A 25100-nucleotide genomic window follows, 5' to 3' on the forward strand; every position below is an offset into this window, starting at 1 on the left:
TTTGAAGCTGCCCCTGGCTTGGGGTGTGGCTCTGCTGAAAGCCCCGCCATACGTGAGGAAGCGCGTGTAGGACACACCTGCTGGCACGGCTGTTTCGGAAGCCCCATTAGCCTATGTGCTGTCAACCTCCGTTTTCAGGGATCACAGTGCTAAAAACTCATGGCAAGGCAGCAAAATAGGGGGCTACGGAGGGCTAAGAGAGCCACCTCTTCTTGTCTTGGTCCTCTCCTCAGGCTGCGTGGAATCTACAGTGGCAAGGTGGGATGCTGCCTTTGACACAGCTAACCAATGGCCACCGCAGCCGTAACCCGGCTGAGCTGCAAGTGAGAAGGACTTTGCTTAAGCGTGGCGCACGCTGTACAGCCAGAGAGGTGGGCCCCGCGGCGGGACTGCCCAGCGCGGCAGAATGAAGAGCAGGAGCTGGGCTTTTGACACCCATTTTTCATGGGGGGTTGTTTCTCTTTTCTGTTCTGGATTGCTGTATCCTTTCATCCAGATAACAACGCAACCACCAGGGGCTGAGAGGCACAGGGCAAACACCCTGCAGGGAGGGTTTTGCTTCCCGGGGGTGGGGGCCCAAAGGTGAGGGCCGGGCCATCCTTAGGATTTACGAGGCTCTACACCATGCTATTAAACTGGTACCCCTGTGCCCCACCGCAGCCCAGGTCAGGGGGCATGATGGCTTGTCAACAGCTGTGGTGTTCTAAACTGCAGTGGCACGCCAATGACCACGTTTTAAAGCACATTTGATACTCAGTAAATGCAGAAGCGAGCAGTCTGTACCTGGGGCTGGCACACGCCCATTAAATGGTTTCATTACCACTGGCATGGCTCTCTCAGGCTCAGTGTTCTGCTCACAGCTCTGGCAGTCCGTGTCACTTGGTTGTGGACCAGCTCCTCTCCAGAGGCAGCAGCACCATGGAACAGGGATAGGAAGAAGCAGGTGGGTGGAGATATTGTGACCCAGCAGTGCCCTGAATTTTTGGGTGCCCCACGCAGCTGTGCATTCTGTGTATGACCCTGTGGGAAGGCACAGTATGCCTGCCACCCTACTAAACAGGGATAAACTGCTCTGTTAATCTGCTTTGATTAGGCAGAAAACCATACGTCTTCCAGGGACCAAAAAAAAAAATCCATATTGACCTCAAAACGGCCATACTGGGTCAGACCAAAGGTCTATCTAGCCCAGTATCCTCTCTGCCGACAGTGGCCAATGCCAGATGCCCCAAAGGGAGCAAACAGAACAGGGAATCATCATGTGATCCTTCTCCCATCATCCATTTTCAGACAAACAGAGGCTAGGGACTACATTCCTGCCATCCTGGCTAATAGCCATTAATGGACCTAAGCTCCATGAATCTATCTAGCTCTTTTTTAAACCTATTAAAGTCTTAGTCTTCACAACATCCTCTGGCAAGGAGTTCCACAGGTTGACTGTGCTGAGTGAAGAAAAACTTCCTTTTGTTTGTTTTAAACTTGCTGCTTACTAATTTCATTTGGGGACCCCTAGTTCTTATATTGTGGGAATACATAAATAACTTTTCCTTATTCACTTATTCCTTACTCATCATCTTTTACTTGTAATCACATCCGTTCAAAGGAGAACATATCTCCAAGTGTTCCCAGTCAGGGTGCATGGCATGGAGCCCACTAAGGTTTTTCCACAAGCAATCCACTGACCATTTATTTCCACAACACATCTATCAAAAAGTCCAAAACAAGCACCTTTCACAAGCTCACTTCTCGGGGATTTCAAATCAGTCACAGGAATTACAGTGGAGGAGTTAGGGCTGGTGCCAGCCTGTTCTGAGTCATGTGGGCGGCTTTTAACATGGGGCAGGTGAGTGGAAAATCACAGAGGAGGCGATGTCAGCACCAGGCTGGCTGGGAAGACAAGACCATGATTTTGTATGTCAAACCCTGAAATGTCTCATTCCTGTCATGGAAGTCACGGCCGTGAGAACCACACAGCCCCTGAGCGTGGTTCAGCAAACACCTCTGACCCTAGGCACCATTCACCCCAGGAATGATTCCACCAAGGGCAAAAGGGAAGGAAGCTCTTTTGCAAATCTGGTCCTGGGTCTTTGTTTAGAAACCGACACACACTGTTGGCAGGAGGCTGGCAGAGAGCGAATTTTAGTCTCCTCCCAGCAGGTTGCACTTAGCCCCAGAGCAGTGTGAAAAGGCCATGAAGAGGGTGGAATGACCTGTGCAAAGGATTTCATCAGGGCAGGACACCAGCCTGACGCTGAGTCTCTTGCATGGTTACAAGAAGGTCTCCGAGGCAAAGCTCAGGCCTGGAATGAGGGGGAGTCAATGGGCCCCTTTGGAAAGCATGGTGAGACTCGACGTGAGTGGCAGAAGCTGCTCTCAGTTACCAATTTCTGTGCACTATTCCATGCAGGTGGGGCAGGTGGCGGAACGACCCGCCAGCGTGAGGACTGTACATCCCAGCCCACCTCCGTAATAGGAGAATAGGCCAACACGACGCCCATGATCAACGCCGACGTCCTTTCCTCCTGCCAGCTGCTGTTCTTTAGCAGACCGTGTGGATGGCTGTGCCGTGGGAAGCCCCCGAGACAGCTCCACTGTTGGCCGTGCAATCCTTGATGTTCATCTCCGAACTGGACATCAGTTTGTTTCGCTCCTGGCCCGTAATGACTGTTTCAATCCCTCTCAGACACATCTTCATGTCCTCTCGGAAAGAGGGGGTGTAGAGTCCGTAAATGACCGGGTCAGTGCACGTGTGCAGCAAGCCAAAGAGAAAGAGGCTGTGGTTGACGTACTCGGGCATGCTTTGAATCATGCCTGGCTGGAACCAGTACCACAGGCCCAGGAGGTAGTAGGGGGTCCAGCAGATAACGAAGGAGGCAACAATTACAATGGTCATCTTGATGGTCTTCAGTCGCGCCTTGGAGATGTGGTTGTTTTTGCCTGTTGCTAGACCTGCCGGGGAGAGTCAAAGGGACAATTGTATACGACGCAACAGCACGCAACCAGGAGGAGACCCGCATGCCCAGCCCCGCCTCCATCGAAGTCAGGAAGAGTTTGACTTTGCTACACGGGGTCTGATCCAAAGCCCCCTGGAAATGTTCCCAGTGACTGCAGGGAGTGCTGGATTACGCCCAAACTGCTGGGCTGTGTCTAGACTGGCAAGTTTTTCTGGAAAATCATCTGCTTTTCTGGAAAAACTTGCCAGCTGTCTACACTGGCCGCTTGAATTTCCGGAAAAGCACTGATGATCTCATGTAAAATCATCAGTGCTTTTCCAGAAAAACTATGCTGCTCCCGTTCGGGCAAAAGTCTTTTTCCGAAAGACTTTTGCCCAAAAGGGCCAGTGTAGACAGCATAGTACTGTTTTCCGCAAAAAAGCCCCGATCGCGAAAATGGCGATCGGGGCTTTTTTGCGGAAAACTGCATCTAGATTGGCCACGGACGCTTTTCCACAAAAAGTGCTTTTGTGGAAAAGCATCCTGCCAATCTAGACGCGCTTTTCCGAAAATGCTTTTAACAGAAAACTTTTCCGTTAAAAGCATTTTCGGAAATTCGTGCCAGTGTAGATGTAGCCCAGCTGAATGGAGTTACCACAGGGCCAAAGTGGTGCCCAGAACCCTGTACTGGCTCTCGGTTTTGGGGTATATTTCACCCTAAAGGGCTCCAGTGGGGTATAAAGCCATGCACAAGGCGCAGGTTGGGCTTCTCCTAGGGGTGGATGAATAAGAAGGTGCCAGTTTCCAAGGCTGCTGCCTTTCATCACCATCAAGGCACCTGACTGGATTGAGGCCTGGCCCTGGATAGAGAAAGCTGTCCCAGACCTTGCACGCCCTCCCCGTCTCTCCTTGTCAGGCCTGAAGGAGACAATGGCAAGTCTCCATGGTACTCCTGGAGGAAGTGGGCAAAAAGGGGTGGCAGATTTCATGCTCTGTGCCCTTCTGCACCACATCTGCAGTCTCACCAAGTAAACATGACCCAAGGCTCCCTAGTCAGCTGTTTGTTATTTCCCCTCAGAGAGGGCTGCTCCTCCCAAGAAACACACCCGCTGTTTCCCATTTTCTAAGCCCAGAGAGGTCAGGCAATGATGCTCATTATGCAACAAGAGGTGCCTGTGAAATCTAAGGGCTGTGGCGGGGAACACGATGGCCATGTCTCGGCACTACCGCTAAGATCCCCTGCAAGTGTGCTGAATGCGAAACAGCCGCAGCCTGCTCACCCTGGTTGATCTTCAGTTGCTTGCTGACTTCCCAGATGACGCGGATGTAGCAGACGATCATGACGCTCAGCGGGGCGACGTAGAGGGTGGTGAAGGTGAACATGTTGTAGAGGGTTTCTTCCCAGTGCGCTTGGAAACTCCCATGGGTCACGCACTGGGTAAAATTGACACCTGGGACAGTGTGCAGGTGAAAAAGGAAGAGCTGAAAGGAAGAATGAGACACCCATTCAGAGATGGTCCTCGCAGGGGCGCTGTCACAATGACAATCTCCCCCCGGGCTGACAGAGGACACCTTCCGGCAATTCTTAAACCTGACAAGAATTTCAAAGTTCTTATTGCACAGAATTTGCCAGCCTGGTTAGCTCACAGCTCCGTCTAGTTCAATATTTGACAGTCGTCAGCGCCAGGTGCTGGAGAGGAAGGTGTTAGAACCCTGCGGGAGCAGAGATGAAATCATCTGTCCCCCCATTAACTCTTGCTGTGTCTCTCATCAGCAGAACCGGAGGATGCATGTGGACTCATACGTGCTCTTGGCCAGTAGGGGGCAACCTGCAGCCCATCGGAGTTCTGCGTGTGGCCCACGAGGCATTTTGTTTACTGTTGCCCATGAACAAGATTGCTAGATTCCGCTGGGTTCTATCTGTATCATTTTATTCCCTACTGGTGTTACTAAAGTGACACACACGTAAAGCAAGGGTGGGGGGTGTGAGGTAGGTGTGGATCACACTCAACATTGATTGTGAGAGCCGGGTGCTCCCTCTGCATCCAATTAAAGCACTGCTACGGTTCAATCCGCACTGAAAATTCTACATATGCAAAACTACCTTAACCCAAACCCTAACCCGACCTTAACAAACTTAACCCTAACTCTGCCAATTCTAGGTACACAAGCACTGTTAGCAAAACTCCCCTGTCTCAGGAGACCATCTTGGTTAGGACCCTCTTTCAGCCCACTGAGATGAAGGAGGGCTCCACTCACTAGGCTAGGTTGCCCATCGCTGCTCTTTGCGACTCAGCCCATTACTCACCTTGAGCAGTTATCGGGTTCAGTTGTGGTCAATTCCACTGCCCTGTTCTCATGCACTAGTACAACACTGCAAGGTTCCCCTGTAGCTCCATCAGGAGAAAAATGGACTTCTGTCGGAATGAAAAGCTCATTACATTGTTCTCCAGGCCTCGCTCACAAACCTTAGCCTTTACTGTAACTATATTCCTTTGTGCCAGTTGGCACTGTGATGGCCCTCCTCCATTCCTTATGAAAATGTGCTTATGAATATGTATAACTTGAAGATGCTCAATGCAAAACTGGTCACACAACATATCACTGTTATAGTTACAATCTGCTGGAGCTGTAGATTTGTTTTTTGTGCAAATATCATTCTTGTGTGTGACATTAAAAATATGAATTGTGGATCTGTGTTAACAAGGGCTATTACTGGTGCCCAGGAAACTTAATGACTCAGTGATCAACTCAACAACCTGTAAACAGCCTTTTTTTGGCCTATAAGCCCAAAGGGTGAGTTGTTCCTAGAAAGACAGGTGACCATACCACCTGGTACTGGAATCCAGTTTGAACTCGGTAATTTTCCATGGGGAGATACCAAAAAAAAAGGATTCCTGCTCTGGGGGGAAAGTATATTTAAGCAATGGGAAACTATCAGCCCTTTTTCTTCAGCTGGCACTGGAAACTGCCTGGCCCACCCTAGGAGGATACAAAAGAAGTCTTGAAGAAGGCTCTAGACCCCAATCAGAGTAAAAGAACAGGTCTGATTTGAAGCTTATACCTGAAATAAGAACAGCTGTTTAAGGTAAGAATTTGTATGTAACAAGTTTATTAGTGGATTAAAATTAGCTATGCATTTTCTTTTCCTTTTAATTTAGTAACTTACTTTGATCTGACTGTTTTCATTTGCAATCATGTAAATCTTACTTTTTATATTTAATACAAATGCTTCTGTTTATTATCAAACCCAGTGTAAATAAGTGGGGGGAGTTATCTGGGGAAGGGTTGGGAGAAATCACTGTGCAGCTCTCTTTCATTGATAAAGAGAGTTAATCCATCAGCTTTCCCTATGAAAAACTTTTACACAGGGCAAGATGGATTTATTTGGAGGAGGTGATACCTATTTGGGGGTTGGTTTTCTAGGTGCTGAACCCTTAGAACTGAGTCCTCCCAGAACTGAAATGGTTCAGAGTCTGCATTGCTTTGCATAGGAGTGGTAATCTCAACTCTGGGGGAGACCAGGGGATCTGGCCCAGCAGGACAGGATGGTGGGGAGCTCCAGAGAGCAAGAAGTCAGGTGTCAGTGGCATGATCAGCACAGTGTGGAACAATCCCAAGAGGACTTCTGTGAGTGCACCCTGTCACAGACACTGTTCTATCAACCACTCGCAAACGCATTAATGAACTCTGTAAGATAGGTTCCTATAAATACATCCGGGATAAAGTCCATGAGTTGAGATGGAGTGGTCTCTCCTTTCCAAGTACGATGATGCTGTTCTCCCTGGTAAAAATTATCCCATTCTCAAAACCATACTTCGGCCTAGAGCAGAAAATAACCTCCCATGAGCTCTTCAGCCAATGTGGGGGTATTTTAAACATAGTTGTTCCCGGCCATGCACGATTTGATGCATTCAGTAGCCGTATGAAGAGCTATTTATCTCCCTCAGGAACTTGGAATTCTTTAGTGTCGCTACGACAACACTATAGAACTCTTGCTTACCAGATTTATTTCCCCTTGATAGTGGTTTCCTGTCCAGAGCTGACAATGCAGCCCACTTATCTCCATTAGTGTCAGAAGCGCCTTCCGCTGTCTGAAGCAGGAGCATCTTTCAAAGGAAAACTCCACGTTTGCCTTAAAAATGCCAGTCACTCTCTATGTTATCTTGCAGCCCTGAAATCGCATACTGAAGCTATGGCTACGCTGCCACTTTTTTGCCAAAAAGGATATGCAAATCGTGCTCTCATTTGCATATCTTCTTCCGCTTCTTTTCGCGGAAGAGGTTTGGCCACTAAAAAGCCCCATGTAAACGAGGCCATTTGTCGGAAAAAACCCCTTTTTTGCAAGATCATGTAAACCTCGATTTTTGAGGAATAAGGGATCTTGTGAAAAAGGGTTTTTTTTCCTGACAAATGGCCCCATTTACATGGGGCTTTTTATTGGCAAACTCTCTTCCTCAAAAAGAAAATATGCAAATGAGAGCGCGATTTGTATATCCTCTTCTGCAAAGAAACGGCAGTGTAGCCATACACTAAGAGCGCACTGAAAGGAGGACCGATGGCAGAGCAGATGTAGTAGAGCTGTTATAGTCCAGACACACTTTATTGTGGCTAGAATGGACTAAGGCCCAAGACCTCAAAGGTGACAAACTCCAATGGATTTCAATGGGAGTCTCTGAACACCTGTAAGAATCCTTCCCCAAGCGGTAATGTCTGATTGTCACCTGGTAGGTTTCCTCCACTATACAGGGCCCTGGTGACCTAATGATTATTGCCTGCTGGGGAACTGATGAAATGACTGGATTTAGGACAGGAGCAGCTTGAAATAGCGGCACAAGCAGCAGACCTGTGAGGAAGATGGTTAGTTCTGGTCTGTTAGGCCCTGTCTACCTTACATCCTTTATAGCAATTGCATTTGAAGTCATTTTGCAAGGTGGTGGCAGACCAGCGTAGCTAGAGAATGGTTTCCATGTAGACTGCACCTATTGAAGGAACGCCATAGGCTGCCTAGAAGAGCGATTTATGGAGCCGGTCCCCTTGGAGGGGGGGGGAAGGGGGAGGGGTTTGCCAAAATGTCCTACTGTTGCGGCTAGCATCTCAGCTCCACTGGAGGTTTAGTGCAGGCAGAGTTCCAGGCTGCTGATGGTATTTTGAGCACCACATTGTGACCTTGGTGGGAGCAGGTCTTGCCAACCTGCTTGGCTTCAGGTGCCGGTGATCAGTGGCAACGTGGCGGGGCTACAGTGTCGACCACTCCTGGTAACCAGCAGGAGCAATATTTGGCAAAGTAGCCTGCCGCAGACAGGGCCAGCAGTACAATCCGAGCCAGTAGGGTTTTCAAATCTCCGTGCACACCGATCAGGGGAAGTGCTAGCGGCAGGTTGAGTCTAGCTCCCCAGAGTTGCTAGATGGGCTGAGGAACATGGCAAAGAGATGTTCTAATGGGGACTAACGTGGGACAGAAGCGCTCTGCCTGCCATCCTCTGGCAGCATTCACAGAAAGAAGCCCATGGCAGAGCCATGGTCAACTGACTTGGGCTAGCAATATGGGTCTACAAATAGCACTGTAGACCTTCCCACTTGGGCGAGCGTTTGTGTGCTTGGGAGGTCTCGCAGCTTGAGCGGGGATGTCTCCACTGCCATTAAAATCCTAGTAGTGCAAGCCCCATGAGCCTGAGTCGTCTGGTCTAGGCTCTGAGACTCACAAACTCTGGTGGGGTTTTGTGTTAGTTTTTGCAGCATAGAGGCATACTTAGCGTTAAAGTGACAACACTCACTCTTTTTGCATCCGTGTGTGGGATAAATTTTTTTATGTGCACCCAGGCAGGGGCAGATGTGCACCACCGGTAGAAATGCATGCTGCTGGCTGTGAGCGCTCTGCTAATCAGCGAGGTAGCATTTGAATCTCCCCTGAGTGGCCATCCAAGTGCTCATCGTACAGGGAACGCTGAACAACCTGTGGTTTTAAGGTTATGTTTCACACTCTCATTCAAAGGTTTGCTTTATTTGCAATTGCAAAATAATCCATCCTGTGCTGAGAGTCCCAAGGGCACCACAGCTGTTGTGTTGATCAAACCACATAGCATGTCACAACATCAGAAAGCCATAGGGCCGAATTGTACTCTCATTCGCATCTGGACCATTCGCAGAATCAGGGTAGCTTCATCATCTTCTGAAAGAATGGGGTTTGTTTAGTTGGGGAAAGAGAAGACTGAGAGGGGACATGATAACAGCTTTCAAGTTCTTAAAAGGGTGCTACAGAGAGGAGGGAGAAAAATTGTTCTCCTTGGCCTCTGAACATAGGACAAGAAGCAAAGGGCTTAAACTGCAGCTTGTTTAGGTTGGACATTAGGAAAAACTTCCTAACTGTCAGGGTGGTGAAGCACTGGGATAAATTGCCTGGGGAGGTTGTGGAATCTCCATCACTGGAGATATTTAAGAGCAGGTTACATAGACACCTGTCAGAGATGGTCTGGATCAGGCCTGGGCAAAATACGGCTAGTGGGATGGGGAGTACCAGGCAGGTTCCCCTGCTTGCCCAGCAGACCTCTCAGAAAAGCAGCTGTGGGGCTGTTACTCTTTAAAACTGTGAGCCCGGAGGGGAGAGGGAAGGCTTCAGGTGTAACTCCTGCCTCCAGCACAGTCCCATTGGCCGGCTTCTAGCCAGAAACTGGCCAATGGGAGCTTCTTGTTTGAATAACAGGCAGCAGACAAAGCACCATGCCCCCCTCCCCTCCGGCTCAATTATTCACACAAGCACATGGCCATGTAGCCTATACAGGCGTGGGGGAGGCAGGCAGGTTGGCTGGCTTGCTGAGAAACGTTTTAAGCTCTGCAAGCTTTTAGCTGTGCAGATAGGCGGGCTGGTTGGGCTGCTGGCTGGTAAGTCTCCTGGCCAGAGCCTGCCTCTGGAACCCCAGACCCTCTCCTCCCCCTCCCTCTGCCCCACCCCCAACATACCCAAACCCTCTGCCTCGCTCCTGCACCCATACCCCCTCCAAGATCTGGTACCCCAATCTCCTACTCCAGATCACAATCCCCTCCTACCCTAGGTTACAGTCCAAACTCCTGCACCCCAGTCCTCTCCCCTAGGTCACAAACCAAAACCCTGCACCCCAGTTCCCTGTCCTAGGTCACAATTGCCTCCTTCACCCAAACTCCCTCCCAGACCCCACTCTCCCTCCTACACCCCAATCCCTTACCCCAAGCTCTCTTCTGTACCCAACTTCCATCCCAGATCCTGCTCCTCCTCCATTAGTATCATGGAAGAGTGCGGCCCTTGACTACTTTCCCAAATTGTGGCGTGCCCCCCCCATCAGAAATTATTGCCCACTCCTCGTCTAGATGGTGCTTGGTCCTGCCATGCGGGCAGGGGACTGGACTTGATGACCTCTCAAGGTCCCTTCCAGTTCTAGTGTTCTAGGATCTCCATTCAGAAGGATGGAATTCTATGGCCAATACATTCCCAGTTCAGCAAGTGGGGAGTGGGGGAGAGCCTGAATCAGTGATCACATCACACTCCCTGTTGTACCTGGGCTGGGGAAGCTAATGATCCAATCAGTTGATCAAAGCTGGTGATGAATCCTGTTGCATGTACACTAAGGAGTTAGGCGTGTAAATTGCAATAGCTAACGCTATGCAAAGAATGGGGTTCAAGACTCACTGGATTCCCACTAAAGCTAGTAGAGCCTAGGAGATACTACCTCCACAGCAGAGCCCAGTCAAAATTTCATTGGCATTTTTGGTAGCTCCAGGGTGCAGCAGCACCACATTTGATTCGCTCGTCCTCACAAGCTGGATCATTGAGAAAGTGGCCATGAGCAGAGGGGCTAAATTGGTCATTTCATTTCCCAAGTACAGAATACATGGACCATAGCTTTTGGAGAATCTGGAGCAGTTCGAGAGACAGGCCTTGAGTGTGAGTGAAAGCCAGAAATTCCCAAATTATAATCTTAGCTCAGACAACAACTTCTTCCTGGCCCTGTAACTTCCCCCTCCTGTGTGTCACTTTCACAGTGTACAATGGAGATTGTAACAATTACTGTTCTCCCTGGGGTATGGTGAGGACAAATGAGTTAACAACCCTAACATTAGTTCCCTGAAAACATCTGTGCAGTGTGCAGCAGCAGATACAAAAAGCCTGAAGAATGCTAGGAATCATTAAGAGAGGGACAGAGAAAAGACAGAAAATATTATAATGCCGCTGTCCAGAGCCAGGGTATGCTCACACCTTGAATATTGTTTGCAGTTCTGGTCACCCCATCTCAAAAAAGATATATTCTAATTGTAAAGAGCATAGAGAAGGGCAACAAAATGATCAGGGGTATGGAACAGCTTCCATATGAAAAGAAATTAAAAAGACTGGGGGAAAGAAATGATGAAGGGGGGATATGCTAGAAGTCTATAAAGTCATGATTGGTGTGGACAAAGTGAACGAAGAAGTGTTATTTACCCCTTCTTATAAAAGAACAACCAGGCTCACCCAATGAAATGAATAGGCTTAAAACAAACACAAGGAAGTATTTTATCATACAATGCCCTATTAACCTGTGGAACTCATTGTCAGGATCCAAAAACAATTAGGTAAGTTCATGGAGGATAAGTCCATCCATGGCTACTAACCAAGATGTTCAGGGAAGCAACTCCTTGCTCTTGGGGTATGTCTACACTGCACAGATATTTTGGAATAAGCTATTCCGGAATAGTTATTCCGAAATGGCTCATTTCGAAATAGCATGTCTACACTGCAGGGAAACCTTAAAATTAGTCCGAGGCAGGCTTCCCTAATGTAGACAAGATACCTCAATTTACAGCCCCAGGAGGAATAACTCAGAATGGCCCTGGGCTGTGTCTAGACTGCAGGCTTCTTTCGAAAGAGGCTCTTTCGAAAGCATCTTTCGAAAGAGCCTCTTTCGAAAGATCACGTCTAGACTGCAGGCGGATCTTTCGATAGAGGAAATCCGCTTTTTCGAAAGAGAGCACCCAGCGAGTCTGGATGCTCTCTTTCGAAGACGGCCTCTTTACATTGAAGAACGCCTTCCTTCGAAAGAGGAACTTTCGAAGGAAGGCGTTCTTCCTCGTGAAACGAGGTTTACCGCCATCAAAAGAAAAGCCGCGTTCTTTCGAAATAATTTCGAAAGAACGCGGCTTGAGTCTGGATGCAGGGGAAGTTCTTTCGAAAAAAGAGTACTTTTTTCGAAAGAACCCCTGAGTGTGGACACGGCCCTGGTGAGGAGCTATTTCGAAATAGCAGCAGCGGAGCATCTACACAGGCCTTATTTCGAAATAGCTATTTCAGAATAGGCGTTATTCTTAATAGAATGAGGTTTACATAAGCTGTCGGTTATTTCGAATTTATTTTGAAATAACGGAACTGCTGTGCATAGTTATTTTGGAATAATGTCCGTTATTCCGGAATGACCTTGCTGTGTAGACACACCCTGGTTGTCTCTAAACCTCTGACTGCCAGAAGCTGGGAGTGGATGACTGGGAATATGTCTCTCAATATTCGCTCGGTTCCCTTCATTTCCTCTGAAGAAGGCCGCATTGGCCACTGTCTGAAGGCTGACCTAGTGTGGCTGCTCTTGTGTTCTAGAAGTCCCATTTCTTATAGCAACCTCATTAGCTACATACCTGAAACCTAACTGGATTTGATCACCTTCCTGTGAGCTGGGATTGGGGCACCAAACCGAGAGGCTCTACATCTCAGACCCGAATGCCTCAAAATTCAAAACAAGTTAGGACCTGGGCTCATCTTGGAAAATAACGGGCATATTACTGAGGTACTGCACTATATGAACACTTACTTTCCAATGGATTCATCCTCACAACTGCCCTGGGCTGTAGGACAGTTTGGTTATCCCCATTGGGAAGATGGGAAACTGAGGCCCAGAGCCACCAAGTGACTCACCCAGGACACACAAAAAAGCCATAGTGGAGCAGGGAATTGAACCCAGGTCTCCAGCTACTGTTCTAACCGCTGGACCATCCTTCCTTTGGTTGCTGGTTATCCCCCAAGCCCATTTTGCTTATTCTAACATGTGGCCCTTCCTGTTTTCAGTGCCCTCCGCTTCCCAACAGCAGTGTGCTCATACCTGAGGAGAGGCCAGCAGGAAGCTCATGCCCCAAGCCACACATAACATGAGCCTGTTGCGTCGGTTGGAGCTAGCAAAGGCAAAGGGGTGGAGAATGGCTGAGTGCCGGTCTATGCTGATAACCACGAGCACCAGCGCGGCAGAGTACATGGCGAAGAGCTTGAGGAAGTTCAGCAATTTACACGACAGGTCCCCAGCGTACCACTGGACCGTCACATTCCACACAGCATCCAGGGGCATGACCGTGAAGGTCACCAGCAAATCGGCCACCGTCAAGCTTAGTATCAGCAGCCGGACATGGGACTTCCTCCTCTTCCTCATGATACTGTATAACACCACGGAGTTGCTGCAAGCCGCGATCAGGAAAAAGCAGACGGTGACGATCACGCGGGCCTTGGCCGCTAGAGTGAACGTGGGTTCGATCCAGGGCTCGGGGCAGCCGGAAACAGAGAGGTTTTTCTCCGCCACGTCAGCTGACTGAGGAGGAGTCATAAGGTCCCGTTCTTCAGGCATGCCCTGCAGGAGGGGAAAGGGCAAAATCAGAGAAGAAAGCTTGGCTGAAAATCTGTTGGGTGCTCATTTAGCATGGGACAGCTTTACATGGGATAGAGAGGGTGGCTCCATTGTCTTAGCCAGGGATTCTCAAATGTTTTAATATTCTCATCCAGCAGCGAACGGCCCCAACCAAGGCCCATTGAGCCGAGTACTGGGTTGGACTAGATGAGGCCTGGGCAAAATACAGCCCGCAGGCCAGATCTGGCCTGCCAAGCCACTGAATCCAGTCCACGGACGCTATGGCGAGCCCCAGGCAGGCTCCCCGTTTGCCTCGCCCCATGTGCACGCCACTCAGAAACATGGCTGCGGGGCGGTTTTTCTTTAAAATCTGTGAGTCTGGAGGGGAGGAAAGCTTTAGAAGCTGCTCCCACCCCCAGCAAAATCCCACTGGCCAGTTTCTAGTCAAAAAATGGCCAGTGGGAGCTACCTGTTTCAATAACAGGCAGCCATGAAGCACAAGGGGCTCCAGAGCACATGGCTGCAGCCTGTGCAGGGGCGGGGCAGGCAGGGAGGCTGATTCAGGAATGGCTGCTGGCTGGTAAGTCTCCAGGCAGAGCCTATCTCTGGCACCCCAGGCCTTCCTTTCCCCAACCCTCTGCCCTCCACTCCTTCCCCCTACTCCACATGCCCGAATCCCCTGCCCCCCTCCTGTACCCATATCCCCTCCCAGATCTGGCACCTCAATCCCCTGCCCCAGATCACAGTCCCCTCCTGCCCTAGCTCACAACCCAAATCCCTGCATCCCCTCCTGTACCCCAATTCCCTTCCCTAAGTCACAATCCAACCCCCTCTAAACCAAGTCCAGTGCCCCAGGTCACAACTGCCTTCTTCACCCAAACTCCCTCCCTTACCCCAAGCTCCCTCCATCCCAGACCCCGCACCTCCTTCATTCATATCGTGGAACAGTGCGGCCCTCGACTACTTTCCAAATTCTTGGAATGGCCCCCCATCAAAAATTATTGCTCACCCCTGGACTAGATGATCTAAAGGTTCTAGTCTAGCAATAAACTCTATGGAACATCGGCTCTTAAACCAAAAAAAAAAAAACCGAGCCAACGTCAGCTCTCTTAGGGTATGTCTACACTGCCACCCTAGTTCGAACTAGGGTGGCTAATGTAGTCATTCGAACTTGCAAATGAAGCCCGGGATTTAAATATCCTGGGCTTTATTTGCATGTTCCCGGGCGCCGCCATTTTTAAATGCCCCGTAGTTCAAACTACCTGCCCACGGCTACACGTGGCCCGGGCTAGGTAGTTCGAATTAAAACTCCTAATTACTCCTCCTGCAAACCCCTCAAAGAGCTTACAGGCGGAAAGATGAGACTGACAGACAAACAAGCAACAAGCAACAGTACAATTCCTTCTCTGTTTCTAGTTTCCAGCGTGTGGGCTGTATCTTCCTAGACAGACTGTCTCACTGCGCTGCATCCTCTGCCATTTGCTCTTGCAGGGCCCATTTCCTCCTCTTCATAATCACCCCGCTTATCCCCATGGTGATGGTAGCAGCCGCTCACAGGGGAATGCATTGGGAGCACTTTTCAGTGCTGCTTCGTGGGTGGAAGCAAGGAGGAGGCAGTCCCACATGACCAGCATCTGTGCAGATGACTAGCAAGAGCTTGGTGGAACCCAGGTGGTCCATCCACCATGAATAGAAAGCCCCTGGGTTAATGAGGAGTTGAAATACTGAGACTCTGGAGTGAACATAAAAACGGTCGCACTGGGGCAGACCAAAGGTCCATCCGGCCCAGTATCCTGCCTGCTGACAATGGCCAATACCAGATGCCCCAGAGGGAGGGAACACAACAGGCAATCCTCACATGATCCCTCCCCTGTCGCCCATTTCCAGACAAACAGAGGTGAGGGACACCTTTTGTACCCATCCTGGCTAACAGCCATTGATGGACCTAACCTTCATGAATCTATCTAGCTCTTTTTTGAATCCCATTAAAGTCATAGCCTTTACTCTGGCAAGGAGTTCCATAGGTTGACTGTGCACTGAGGGAAGACAAACTTCCTTTTGTTTGTTTGAAACCTGCTGCCTATGAATGTGGATACACGGAATTCCATGAAGTTTATCCTGCGGGGAGGGGGGAACCCATGTGATAAGACTTTAAAAACAGAGGGTCTCACTGTTACAGGTAGAGAGTCTAATCTTCTCTTCTTGGTTACATTCTCCCCCGCTCTGCTGCTGCACTGCGCTTGGATCTGTGGCCCTGGGGACAGAGCCACGGGCTGCTGTACGTGTGTGTGCAGACATGTCAAATCCTGTCCCTCCACACCACAACCCCAGGAAGGCTCCAGCAGGTGGGGACCCATGGAGTTTTCCTTTCCTCCTAAGGATTTCCCTGGGAGGGAGCAATCCAAGCAAAACCACCTCTCCACGTTAGCACAGCCCCTATGAACCGTTGCCATCCCTGGCACTTGGGTAGCGTGCTGCTTGGATCAGTGGGGTGATGCTGTCATTATTTGTTATTTACGTTACTGTCGTGCTTGAGAGTCCTCACCATGGAGCAGGAAACCATTGTCCTAGGCGCTGTCCGGCCAGAGAACAAAAAGACCATCTCCGTCCTCAGCCACGTACAACCTAAGTATCGGAGAGCCGATGGCTACAGACAAACGGATGGAGAAACACATGGAAACAATGAGACAACATCAGTGCATAGGACAGGCGGCGCTCTCTGCACACTGGCAGCCGATAACACAGTGACCCGTACGGGAAGGCTTGTCCTGCATCCTGAGAAGAGACATACCAAGCACTCGTCATCCAGTTTAATTCACTTCCAGCATGAACATGGTTCAGGGCTACAAACTGGATCTGTTTGTTCCCTGGAGCAAGAGCCCTGAACTCTATTAGCACTAACACAGACAGCTCAGGAGGGGCAGACACAGCAAGTCATCACTGGTGGGAGCCACATGTAGTTGGTTCACATGACATCATGAATGAATGAGACCCAAGGTCATTTTGAAAAGTCTGATCTGGACTCGTCGCTTACTCAGTGGAGAGAGGCCATTGGCCCGAATCCCCCAAACTATGGAAATCCAAACAACAGAAAGGAACCACAGCTGGACCACCCAGTCACGAATAACAAAGTTTAGAAAAGCCAACCCATGCTTGATTTTGCTCACCTCTGTTTAAAACAGTGGGGGGACTTATATTAGAACCATTTACATGAATCCCTTATGTACTCACATCCACACACACACACCCTGAACATTGTGGCTATGTCTACACTGCAGGCTTCTTGCACAAGAACTGTTCTGTGCAGGAGTTCTTGAGCAAGAGCAGTTCCACAACTGCCACGTGCTTTTGCACAAGAGATGTGCTTTTGCGCACAAGCATCCATGGCAGTGTGGATGCTCTCTTGCGCAAGAAAGCTCTGATGACCATTTTAGCCATGGGGGTTTCTTGCGCAAGAAACCCCTGTTGGCCGTCCACACTGCCTTCTTGCGCAACGGGGCTTATTCCTCTTGGGGAGAGGAATAACTCTTGTGCAAGAAGCCCTCTTTTCTGACGCTTTACTGTAAATTTACTTGCGCAAGAACGCGCGTGCAGTGTAGCCGTAGCCTGTGGGTTCAGACAGAAAAACACCTGATTCTGAACCAATGCCAAATTGCTGCAAAACTCAAACCCGACTGACAAGACTTTTTCGAACCAAACCAGCTCCAGGAGCCCCCCTTCTTTGTTGTCAAGGCTCACGACACTTTCTCAGCCCTTATCAATCTGGTCTCCAGGGCTGCCTGTCAATATCTGAATCTGATTTCCCAGGTATAACAACCCCACAGACTTCACCGGCTTCTCAGTGGACCAGAGACATCCCGCCGAGCTCTGGGGTCAGTAAGCAAAGGGAAATAAAAGAGGTGAGGTTAATAAACAAAAAAGAAGATTCTATCGATTTCTTTTTTCCTCTCTGCTCATAATAAATATGTAACGGGCACTTCTCACAGACGTGAAGGGAGAGTCATACCCCTCCTTCCATCCTCTGGATGGTGACATGAAACCGTTCCCCACACAGTGCCCCCAGCTGCCTCTAAAATGGTTATCTTTTTTTTTTTCTGCTGCGGAAAGATGCGATCTATACAATGTCAAAGCCCAGGTAGCTCCCCAGCGCAGAGTCACTATTGTCCCACTTAAACTACCCTGCACGCCGGCACAGAAGGATCTCGCGAACAAAAAATGTCGAGGGCAAAGACTTTCAAATTTAGACCAGAAACAATAAACACTGCTGACTGAGAGCAGCTTGCGAGCCTTTTCATGCAGCCGCGGCTGATCCTCGGCTTCACTTGCCACAGAAATAATGGGCTTTTAGCTCTTCCCTGTTGACGTTACAGAAATCAAACCACCTGCAGGGACTGAATCTATATCCTGCTCCCCGCTCCACCGATCGTTACTTACAGTTGCTATCCCTCTGCCCCTTCCTAGCATTTATCCTGTACTCCACGTCTAGTGGCAGCTATTAGCTTTGCTGCAGCCTCCCCCCCACCCCGAGAAAGTAAGTGCAAATATTACCCAACTCCTCAATCCAAACCACAAAGCAATAGCAATGACATAGTACCAAATTAGCGGCTTCCCCTATTAATGCCCATCCACAGGAATGAGGCATGATCCAGAAGAAAGCCCAGTATCTGTGCTGATTGGGGATGCGGTATTCAATTCATCAGATGGGAACCTACCTGGAATCTGCATGCCCATACAGGAAAGGAAAACGCTGCCTCTTTTTTTTTTCTTCCTAGACAGTGCCAAAAATTCCAGCCCGCTCCTCTGCTGCATTCAGCCAGCAGCCTGCATGATGCAGAGCTGCCTCCCAGTAAAGAGAGGATGCAGAGAGAGAGGGAGCTGTTACAGTACTTGGTCGATGCAAGAGAGGAGCGTCAGCCCAATACGTCTCTCTCTGCTCCTGGCGCTGGAATTATCCCTGAGACCCAATGTAATTCAGGTTAGCTTAGCCCAACGCGTTAACAATGCACACGGAAAGTTGCTCTGATAGGAGCACCTGGGGAGTGCGGGGGGGAGCTATTCAGCTCCCCTGCATTCATGGCTGAAAGGATGTATTATAGGTTGCTTGTTAGGTCTGTATTTTATCTGGATGTGCGAATGCTGAGCGCCTCTGGGGTGTGATGGGGTATGAATGGGAAGCTTTATAGGCAATATTATCATCTCATCCTCATTATTATTTCATTGCTGTCAAGATCAGGCTTGTTAGCAGGCTCCTGAATCAAACTGCTCCAAACAGCAGCAGAACATATTTTTTGCCACAGGTCAAATCTTGAGGTCCTTATTCTGTTTTTTTTTAACCTCATCCATAAACAGGCCAACTTGCATATGGACTGGCTAGAACCGGGATAAGGCCCACAAGATTTGACACTTAGGTAAAAACAGGTGTCAAGCAGTGAACATCCAGGTACAGATGCACATTTCAGCAGCATTCTTGAGCTGGATTCAGGCAGGGGCCAGCAAGGGGGTGTTTTTGGTTTTTCAAACGTTAATGACTGAATTGGCTTCCTTTCCTGTAGGATTTAATGAGCCACCCACTTGAGGATTTAATGAGCAGGCAGAGGAGATAATGACAGAGCTGCGGTATTCAGAGAAACAGACAACTTAGGAAGCTGCACCTTCTTACAGCACCATTGAAGGTCTTCTCTTCAGGGAAAACAACCCCATTCCAGCCCATTGGTTGTCTGTAAAGCCGTAGTTATTACATGGGTTTGTGTTGAATGTGCTGTTGCTTAGACAACCGTGGCACTTGCACACACATGCAGGCATGTAAAGCAAATACACAGCAAAGTTCCAGGGATCATCCAGCTCTTTATTAGCCCCACTGGTTGGGATTAATAAGGAAAGCCATGAATTGGGAATTCAATACAGAGCAAAGAGGAGGACAGGAATTGGATACAATTTTCACAGGTCTACAAAGCACCCTTATCTCGAAATAAGCTACACAATGTGAGCTATGCAAATTGCATAGCTTATTTCGAGTTAATTTCGAAATAGTTTATTTCGTCATTTGGTGCTAGCTACACAACGCCACATTTCGAAAAAGCGCTATTCCGAAATGTCCCTTAATCCTTGTGGAATAATAATAGAGATATAGCTGTGTTAGTCTGGTCTTGCTGAAACAAAAGACAGGACTATGCAGCACTTTAAAGACTAACAAGATGGTTTATTAGGTGATGAGCTTTCGTGGGCCAGCCTCACTTCCTCAGATCAAATTGTGGAAGAAATTGGCATGACCATATATACCAAAGGGATCCAATAAAAAAAGTGAACACATAAAATTGACAAATCAGATTTTAGAACAGAGGAAGGGTAAGGGGGGGAGGTTAGTGTCTATGAGATAATGATATTAGGGGTGATAACTGGGGAAGCTATCTTTGTAATGGGTACGATAATTAGCATCTTTGTTAAGGCCCATTCGTAAAGTGTCAAATTTAAGCATGAATGACAATTCTGAGGCTTCCCTTTCTAGTCTGGTGTTAAAGACTCTTTGAAGCAGGATGCATGTAGTGAGGTCGTTGAGACAATGCCCAGTCTGGCTGAAATGGCAAGAATCTGTTTTTTCTTTGTGAAACTGTCTGATGTCTGTTTTGTGGGCATTGATTCTTTGGCGAAGTGTCTGAGAAGTTTGTCCAACATACATAGCAGACGGACACTGTTGGCACATGATGGCATAAATTATATTCTGAATGAACAGGAATATGTGTTCTTGGTCTTATAACTGACATGGTTAGGTCCAATGACGGTGTCAGCAGAGTAAATATGTGGACAAAGCTGTCAACGGGGTTTGTTGCAAGGGAAAGTTCCAGGGTTGGTATTAATGTGGTATGTCCTGTGGTTGTTGGTAAGAACCTCAGGATGATTTGCCAATTTTATATGTGTTCACTCTTTTTGATTGTATCCCTTTGGGATATATGGTCATGCCAATTTTCTTCCACAATTTGATCTGAGGAACTGGGTCTAGCCCATGAAAGCTCATCACCTAATAAACCATCTTGTTAGTCTGTAAAGTGCTACATAGTCCTGTCTTTTGTTTCTCGTGGAACAAGGTTTACAGGGACGTTGGAATAGCAAGCCCGTTATATTCCAAAATAACGAGCTTGCTTAGGAGCTTCAGGGGGTAGCCAAGTTAGTCTGTTACAGAAAAAACAACAAATGGTCTGGTAGCACTTTATAGACTAATGAAACATGTAGATGGGATCATGAGCTTTCGAGGGCACAGCCCACTTCTTCACATGCAGAATAGCTATTTCAGGATACCGGAAGTATCCTGAAATAGTGCTGCTCTCCAGATGTACCCGTAGGTTCATCAACAATGTGTCGACACATCTACAGTGTGTCTACACTGCACTTGTAGCTTGAAATAAGCTATGCAATTTGAGCTATGCAAATTGCGTAGCTTATTTTGAGTGCATTTCAAAACAGCTTATTTCAAAATTTGGTGCTGTCTACACAAAGCCATATTTCGAAATAGAGCACTATTCCAAAACATCCCTTAATCCTCCTGAAACGAGGTTTACAGGGACATCGGACTAGTGAGCCCATTATTTCAAAAGCTATTTCAAAATAACAGGCTTGTTTAAAAGACGCGGAAAAGCTATTTCGGGATACCGGATGTATTCCAAAACAGCGCCACTGTCCAGACGCACCCTTAGTGACTTAGAAGCCTATGACTCAATTTCACAAGAGACTTAGGTACTCAGGGCTTGCTCCATACAGGGGTTAGACTGACGCCCTGTATTTTGCCCAGTGGAATCGTCAGGGCTGAGTTATGTGCTCTCTATACAATGCATGGAGATTGCTGGGCATGTATCGATGAGATTCCCAGGAGCCAGCATGCTGAGTGGGGAGCTGCCATAAACAGCCAGTAGGAAATGCTGAGGAGAGGGATGTGGCCTAAGTCCCGCCCCTCAGAAGGACTCAGGCACCTCCTATTGGTCTGGGTGTAGAGTATGTCCACACTAGAGCTGGAAGCTAGAAGATCCAGACCTATGCAAGCTCTCAGCACATGAGTGCACTAAAAACACACGTGTGGCCACAGCAGTGTGAATGGTGGGAGGGACTAGCCATGTACAAACCTCTGGTCTTGGATGGGATCATGTGCCGGTGGCAAGAGCCCCTTGTGTTGTAGCTGCCCTTCTGTTTGGGTACGTCTCCCCAAGCTGGAATCATAGAATCATCAAATACCAGATCTGGAAGGGACCTCCAGAGATCATCAAGTCCAGTCCCCTGCCCTCCTGGCAGGACTAAGAAAGGTCTGTATCATCCCTGATAGATGTCTGTCCAACCTGCTCTTAAATATCTCCAGTGATGGAAATTCCACAACCTCCCTAGGCAATTTATTTCAGTGTTTAACCACCCCGACAGGAAGTTTTTTCCTAATGTCCAACCTAAACCTCCCTTGCTGCAGTTTAAGCCCATTGCTTCTTGTCCTAGCCTCCGAGGCCAAGGAGAACAATTTCCCCCCTCCACCTCTGTGACACCCTTTTAGATACCTGAAAACCGCTATCATGCCTCTCTCAGCCTTCTCTTTTCCAAACTAAACAAACCCAATTCCTTTAGCCTTGCCTCATAGCTCATGTTTTCTGGACCTTTAATAATGTGTATTGCTCTTCTCTGGACCTTCTACAATTCCCCCACATCTTTCTTGAAATGTGGGCCCAGAACTGGACACAATACTCCAACTGAGGCCTAATCCGTGCAGAATAGAGCAGAAGAATGACTTCTCATGTCTTGCTCACAACACTCCTGTTTATGAATTCCAGAATCACATTTGCTTTTTTTGCAACAGTGTCACACTGTTGACTCATATTTAGCTTGGACCCTGGGGCTGGAGAGCACAGCTGTGGCTCTTTGCATGAGTTAGTCACCTAAATCAGGAAATCAGGCTAAGAAATCAAGGAGAAGGAGCCCTTGAATGGATATCACGGGGACCACCGCTGCATAGTTTTACAGTTAAGTAACCCACTAATCTTACTAATTCATTGCTAGTCACTTAGTAAACACAATCTAACTAGAACCAGCTGCTCCTTCCCACTCTCAGCTCCCACACCCTGAAAGGGTCTGTTTGTTCTCTTAAAGCACAGCCACACCACCCCTCTCCCGCCCCGCCGGCATCAGGACTCAGGCGGCTTTACACAAACCCACTGGCAGAAAGGCAGGGGACTTTACCGGCGGAGCTGGAGGCACCGGTTTAGCCGAGATTTTGAGGAGTTCTATTTTGGACCTAGGCACCTAATGTGGCAGCGAGGCATCTACATCTCTTGGTGGATCTAGTCCTAAAAGCCTAAATCTGATTGCAGGTCCATGGGGGCAGTGCCTAAGTCACTTTTAGAAATGGGACTTAGCGTGGCAGAACCTAAGCGACTTAGGGTATGTCTACACTACAGCGCTAATTCGAACTAACTTAGTTCGAATTAGTTAATTCGAACTAAGCTAATTCGAACTAACGCGTCTAGAACTAAAAACTAGTTCGAATTAACGTTTTGCTAATTCAAACTAGCATGTCCACACTGATTGGACGCAGGGGGGCATTTAAGGGCGGCTGAAACCGGTTCTGGCAGGGCATCAGGTCAGTAGTTGCTTTGTGTGGCTGCTGTCTGAGGCTATCTGAGGCTCGTGCTTAAAGGGACTCCCCTCGACAGCCGGTTCTCAGCTTTTCCTGCTTGCTTGCCAACCTCGCCGAGGGACAGCAAAGCGTTGGTCTCTGTGCCCGTCTGTGTCGGTGCTTCCCTTCGGGGGGGGGCTGCCGCAGGTGGTAACATGGAGCCACAGCTCGCCCTGCACCTTCTGGTGCACTTTCTGGACTTGCTGCTGCAAGCCTGCCAGCAATGGCTCGAGGCTGCCTGGCACCACCTGGTGAACGTCAGCCCCCTGCCTCACCACCTGGCCGCCCTGGGGGCCGTGGAGGAGCCGCGGTGGCGCCCTGGCACCGGCGTGCCCCGCCGCGTCTGGCGTCTGGACACCAGCACCGACTGGTGGGACCGCATCATCCTGGAGCACTGGGAGGACCGACAGTGGACCCAGAACTTCAGGATGAGGAGGAACACCTTCCTGGAGCTCTGCGAGTGGCTCGCCCCTGCCCTGCAAAGAAGGGACACTCGCATTAGACCCGCCATCCCCCTCCAGAAGCGGGTGGCCATTGCCCTATGGAAGCTCTCCACGCCAGACAGCTACCGATCCGTCGGGAACCAGTTCGGCGTGGGGAGATCCACCATCGGAGCGGTGATCATGCAGGTATGGCACTCGTCGGCCACCGAGACGGGGGAGAGGGGGGCTGCGAGGAGGGGATGGGCCGCCCCAGGGACAAAGGGGAGGGCGGGAGGAGGCGAAAGCGCCCCGCACCGGAGGGGTTGGGCTGTCCCGGCCGTACTACATGCCGCCAGGGGGGTTGCTTCTGGGAGTGGGGCGCGGGGCACTGCCAGGGCACGCATGCTCCCAGCCACCCGGGCACCCCACTGATTGGCGCTTTGCTGTGTCTCTCTCCACAGGTGGTCAAAGCCACCAACCGGGTGCTGCTCCGCAGGGTGGTCCACCTCGCCGACCCGGACGCCGTCATCCGGGGATTCGGCGCCCTCGGCTTCCCCAACTGCGGGGGGGCCATCGACGGGACGCACATCCCCATCCGTGCCCCGGAACACCAGGCGTCCCGGTACGTCAACAGAAAGGGGTACTTCTCCGTGATCCTGCAGGCCGTGTGTGACCACCGGGGACAGTTCACGGACATTAATGTGGGTTGGTCCGGCAAAGCACACGACGCCCGGGTGTACCGCAACTCCTCCGTGTGCCAGCGGCTGCAGGACGGGACCTTCTTCCCCGACCGCCACATCAGGGTCGGGGACGTGGACATGCCCGTGTGCCTGGTGGGGGATGCCGCCTACCCACTGCAGCCCTGGCTCATGAAGCCCTACATGGGGCACCTCAATCCCTCCCGCCAGGCCTTCAATGCCAGGCTGACCAGGGCCCGCATCGTGGTGGAGGGGGCCTTCGGGCGACTGAAAGCCCGCTTTCGATGCCTCCTCACCCGTCTGGACCTGGCCGAGCACAACATCCCTCCCGTGGTGGCGGCATGTTGTGTGCTCCACAATTTGTGTGAGCGGAAGGGGGAGGCTTTCCTGCCAGCCTGGATGGCTGAGGCTGACCGCATGGCTGGACACTACGGTCAGCCCTGCACCGCCGCCATCCGGGAAGCCCAGCGGGGGGCCGTCCGGATCCAGGAAGCCCTGCAGGAGAGCTTCCTGGTGGAGGAGGAGGACTGACCTCTCCCCGCACGCCCCACCGGGGCCTTCTTCCACCCTACCCCCCCCTTCCCCTTTCCCCTCCCTACCTACTGTACAATAAAGACACCTGTTTTTCCAACAAAAACGTCTGTTTATTGAACATAACTGGGTGCGGGAAGGGAGGAATGAGGGTGGGAGAGGGGAGGGGGAAACCTGGGACGAGGGAGCTGGAAGGGAAGGGGAGGGAAGGGAGGAAGGGAAAGGAAAGCTCAGGGGTGGGAGTCCGGCTGCCTCTCCCGTCTCGCCACACT

General features: G+C 49.8%; 1 protein-coding gene across 2 annotated transcripts in view; it reads right to left on the minus strand.

The window, feature by feature from the left end:
* Positions 1-1542: 1542 nt before the first annotated feature.
* Positions 1543-25100, minus strand: part of LOC102447193 (gonadotropin-releasing hormone II receptor-like) — a 123444-nt gene continuing 99886 nt past the window's right edge. Inside the window, exons 2-5 of one of the 2 annotated variants that reach the window (XM_075896905.1) lie at positions 16083-16184; positions 13025-13540; positions 4211-4412; positions 1543-2946 (exon numbers count right to left, since the gene is read on the minus strand). In XM_075896905.1, coding sequence (XP_075753020.1) covers positions 2537-2946; positions 4211-4412; positions 13025-13540; positions 16083-16184 — 1230 coding nt within the window. In that variant the 3' untranslated portion in view covers positions 1543-2536. The remainder of the gene's footprint in view (positions 2947-4210; positions 4413-13024; positions 13541-16082; positions 16185-25100) is intronic. The other variant, XM_075896906.1, reaches the window with a different exon arrangement.

The sequence above is a fragment of the Pelodiscus sinensis genome, chromosome 14, assembly GCF_049634645.1.
Source record: "Pelodiscus sinensis isolate JC-2024 chromosome 14, ASM4963464v1, whole genome shotgun sequence".
Classification (NCBI taxonomy): Eukaryota; Metazoa; Chordata; order Testudines; family Trionychidae; genus Pelodiscus; species Pelodiscus sinensis.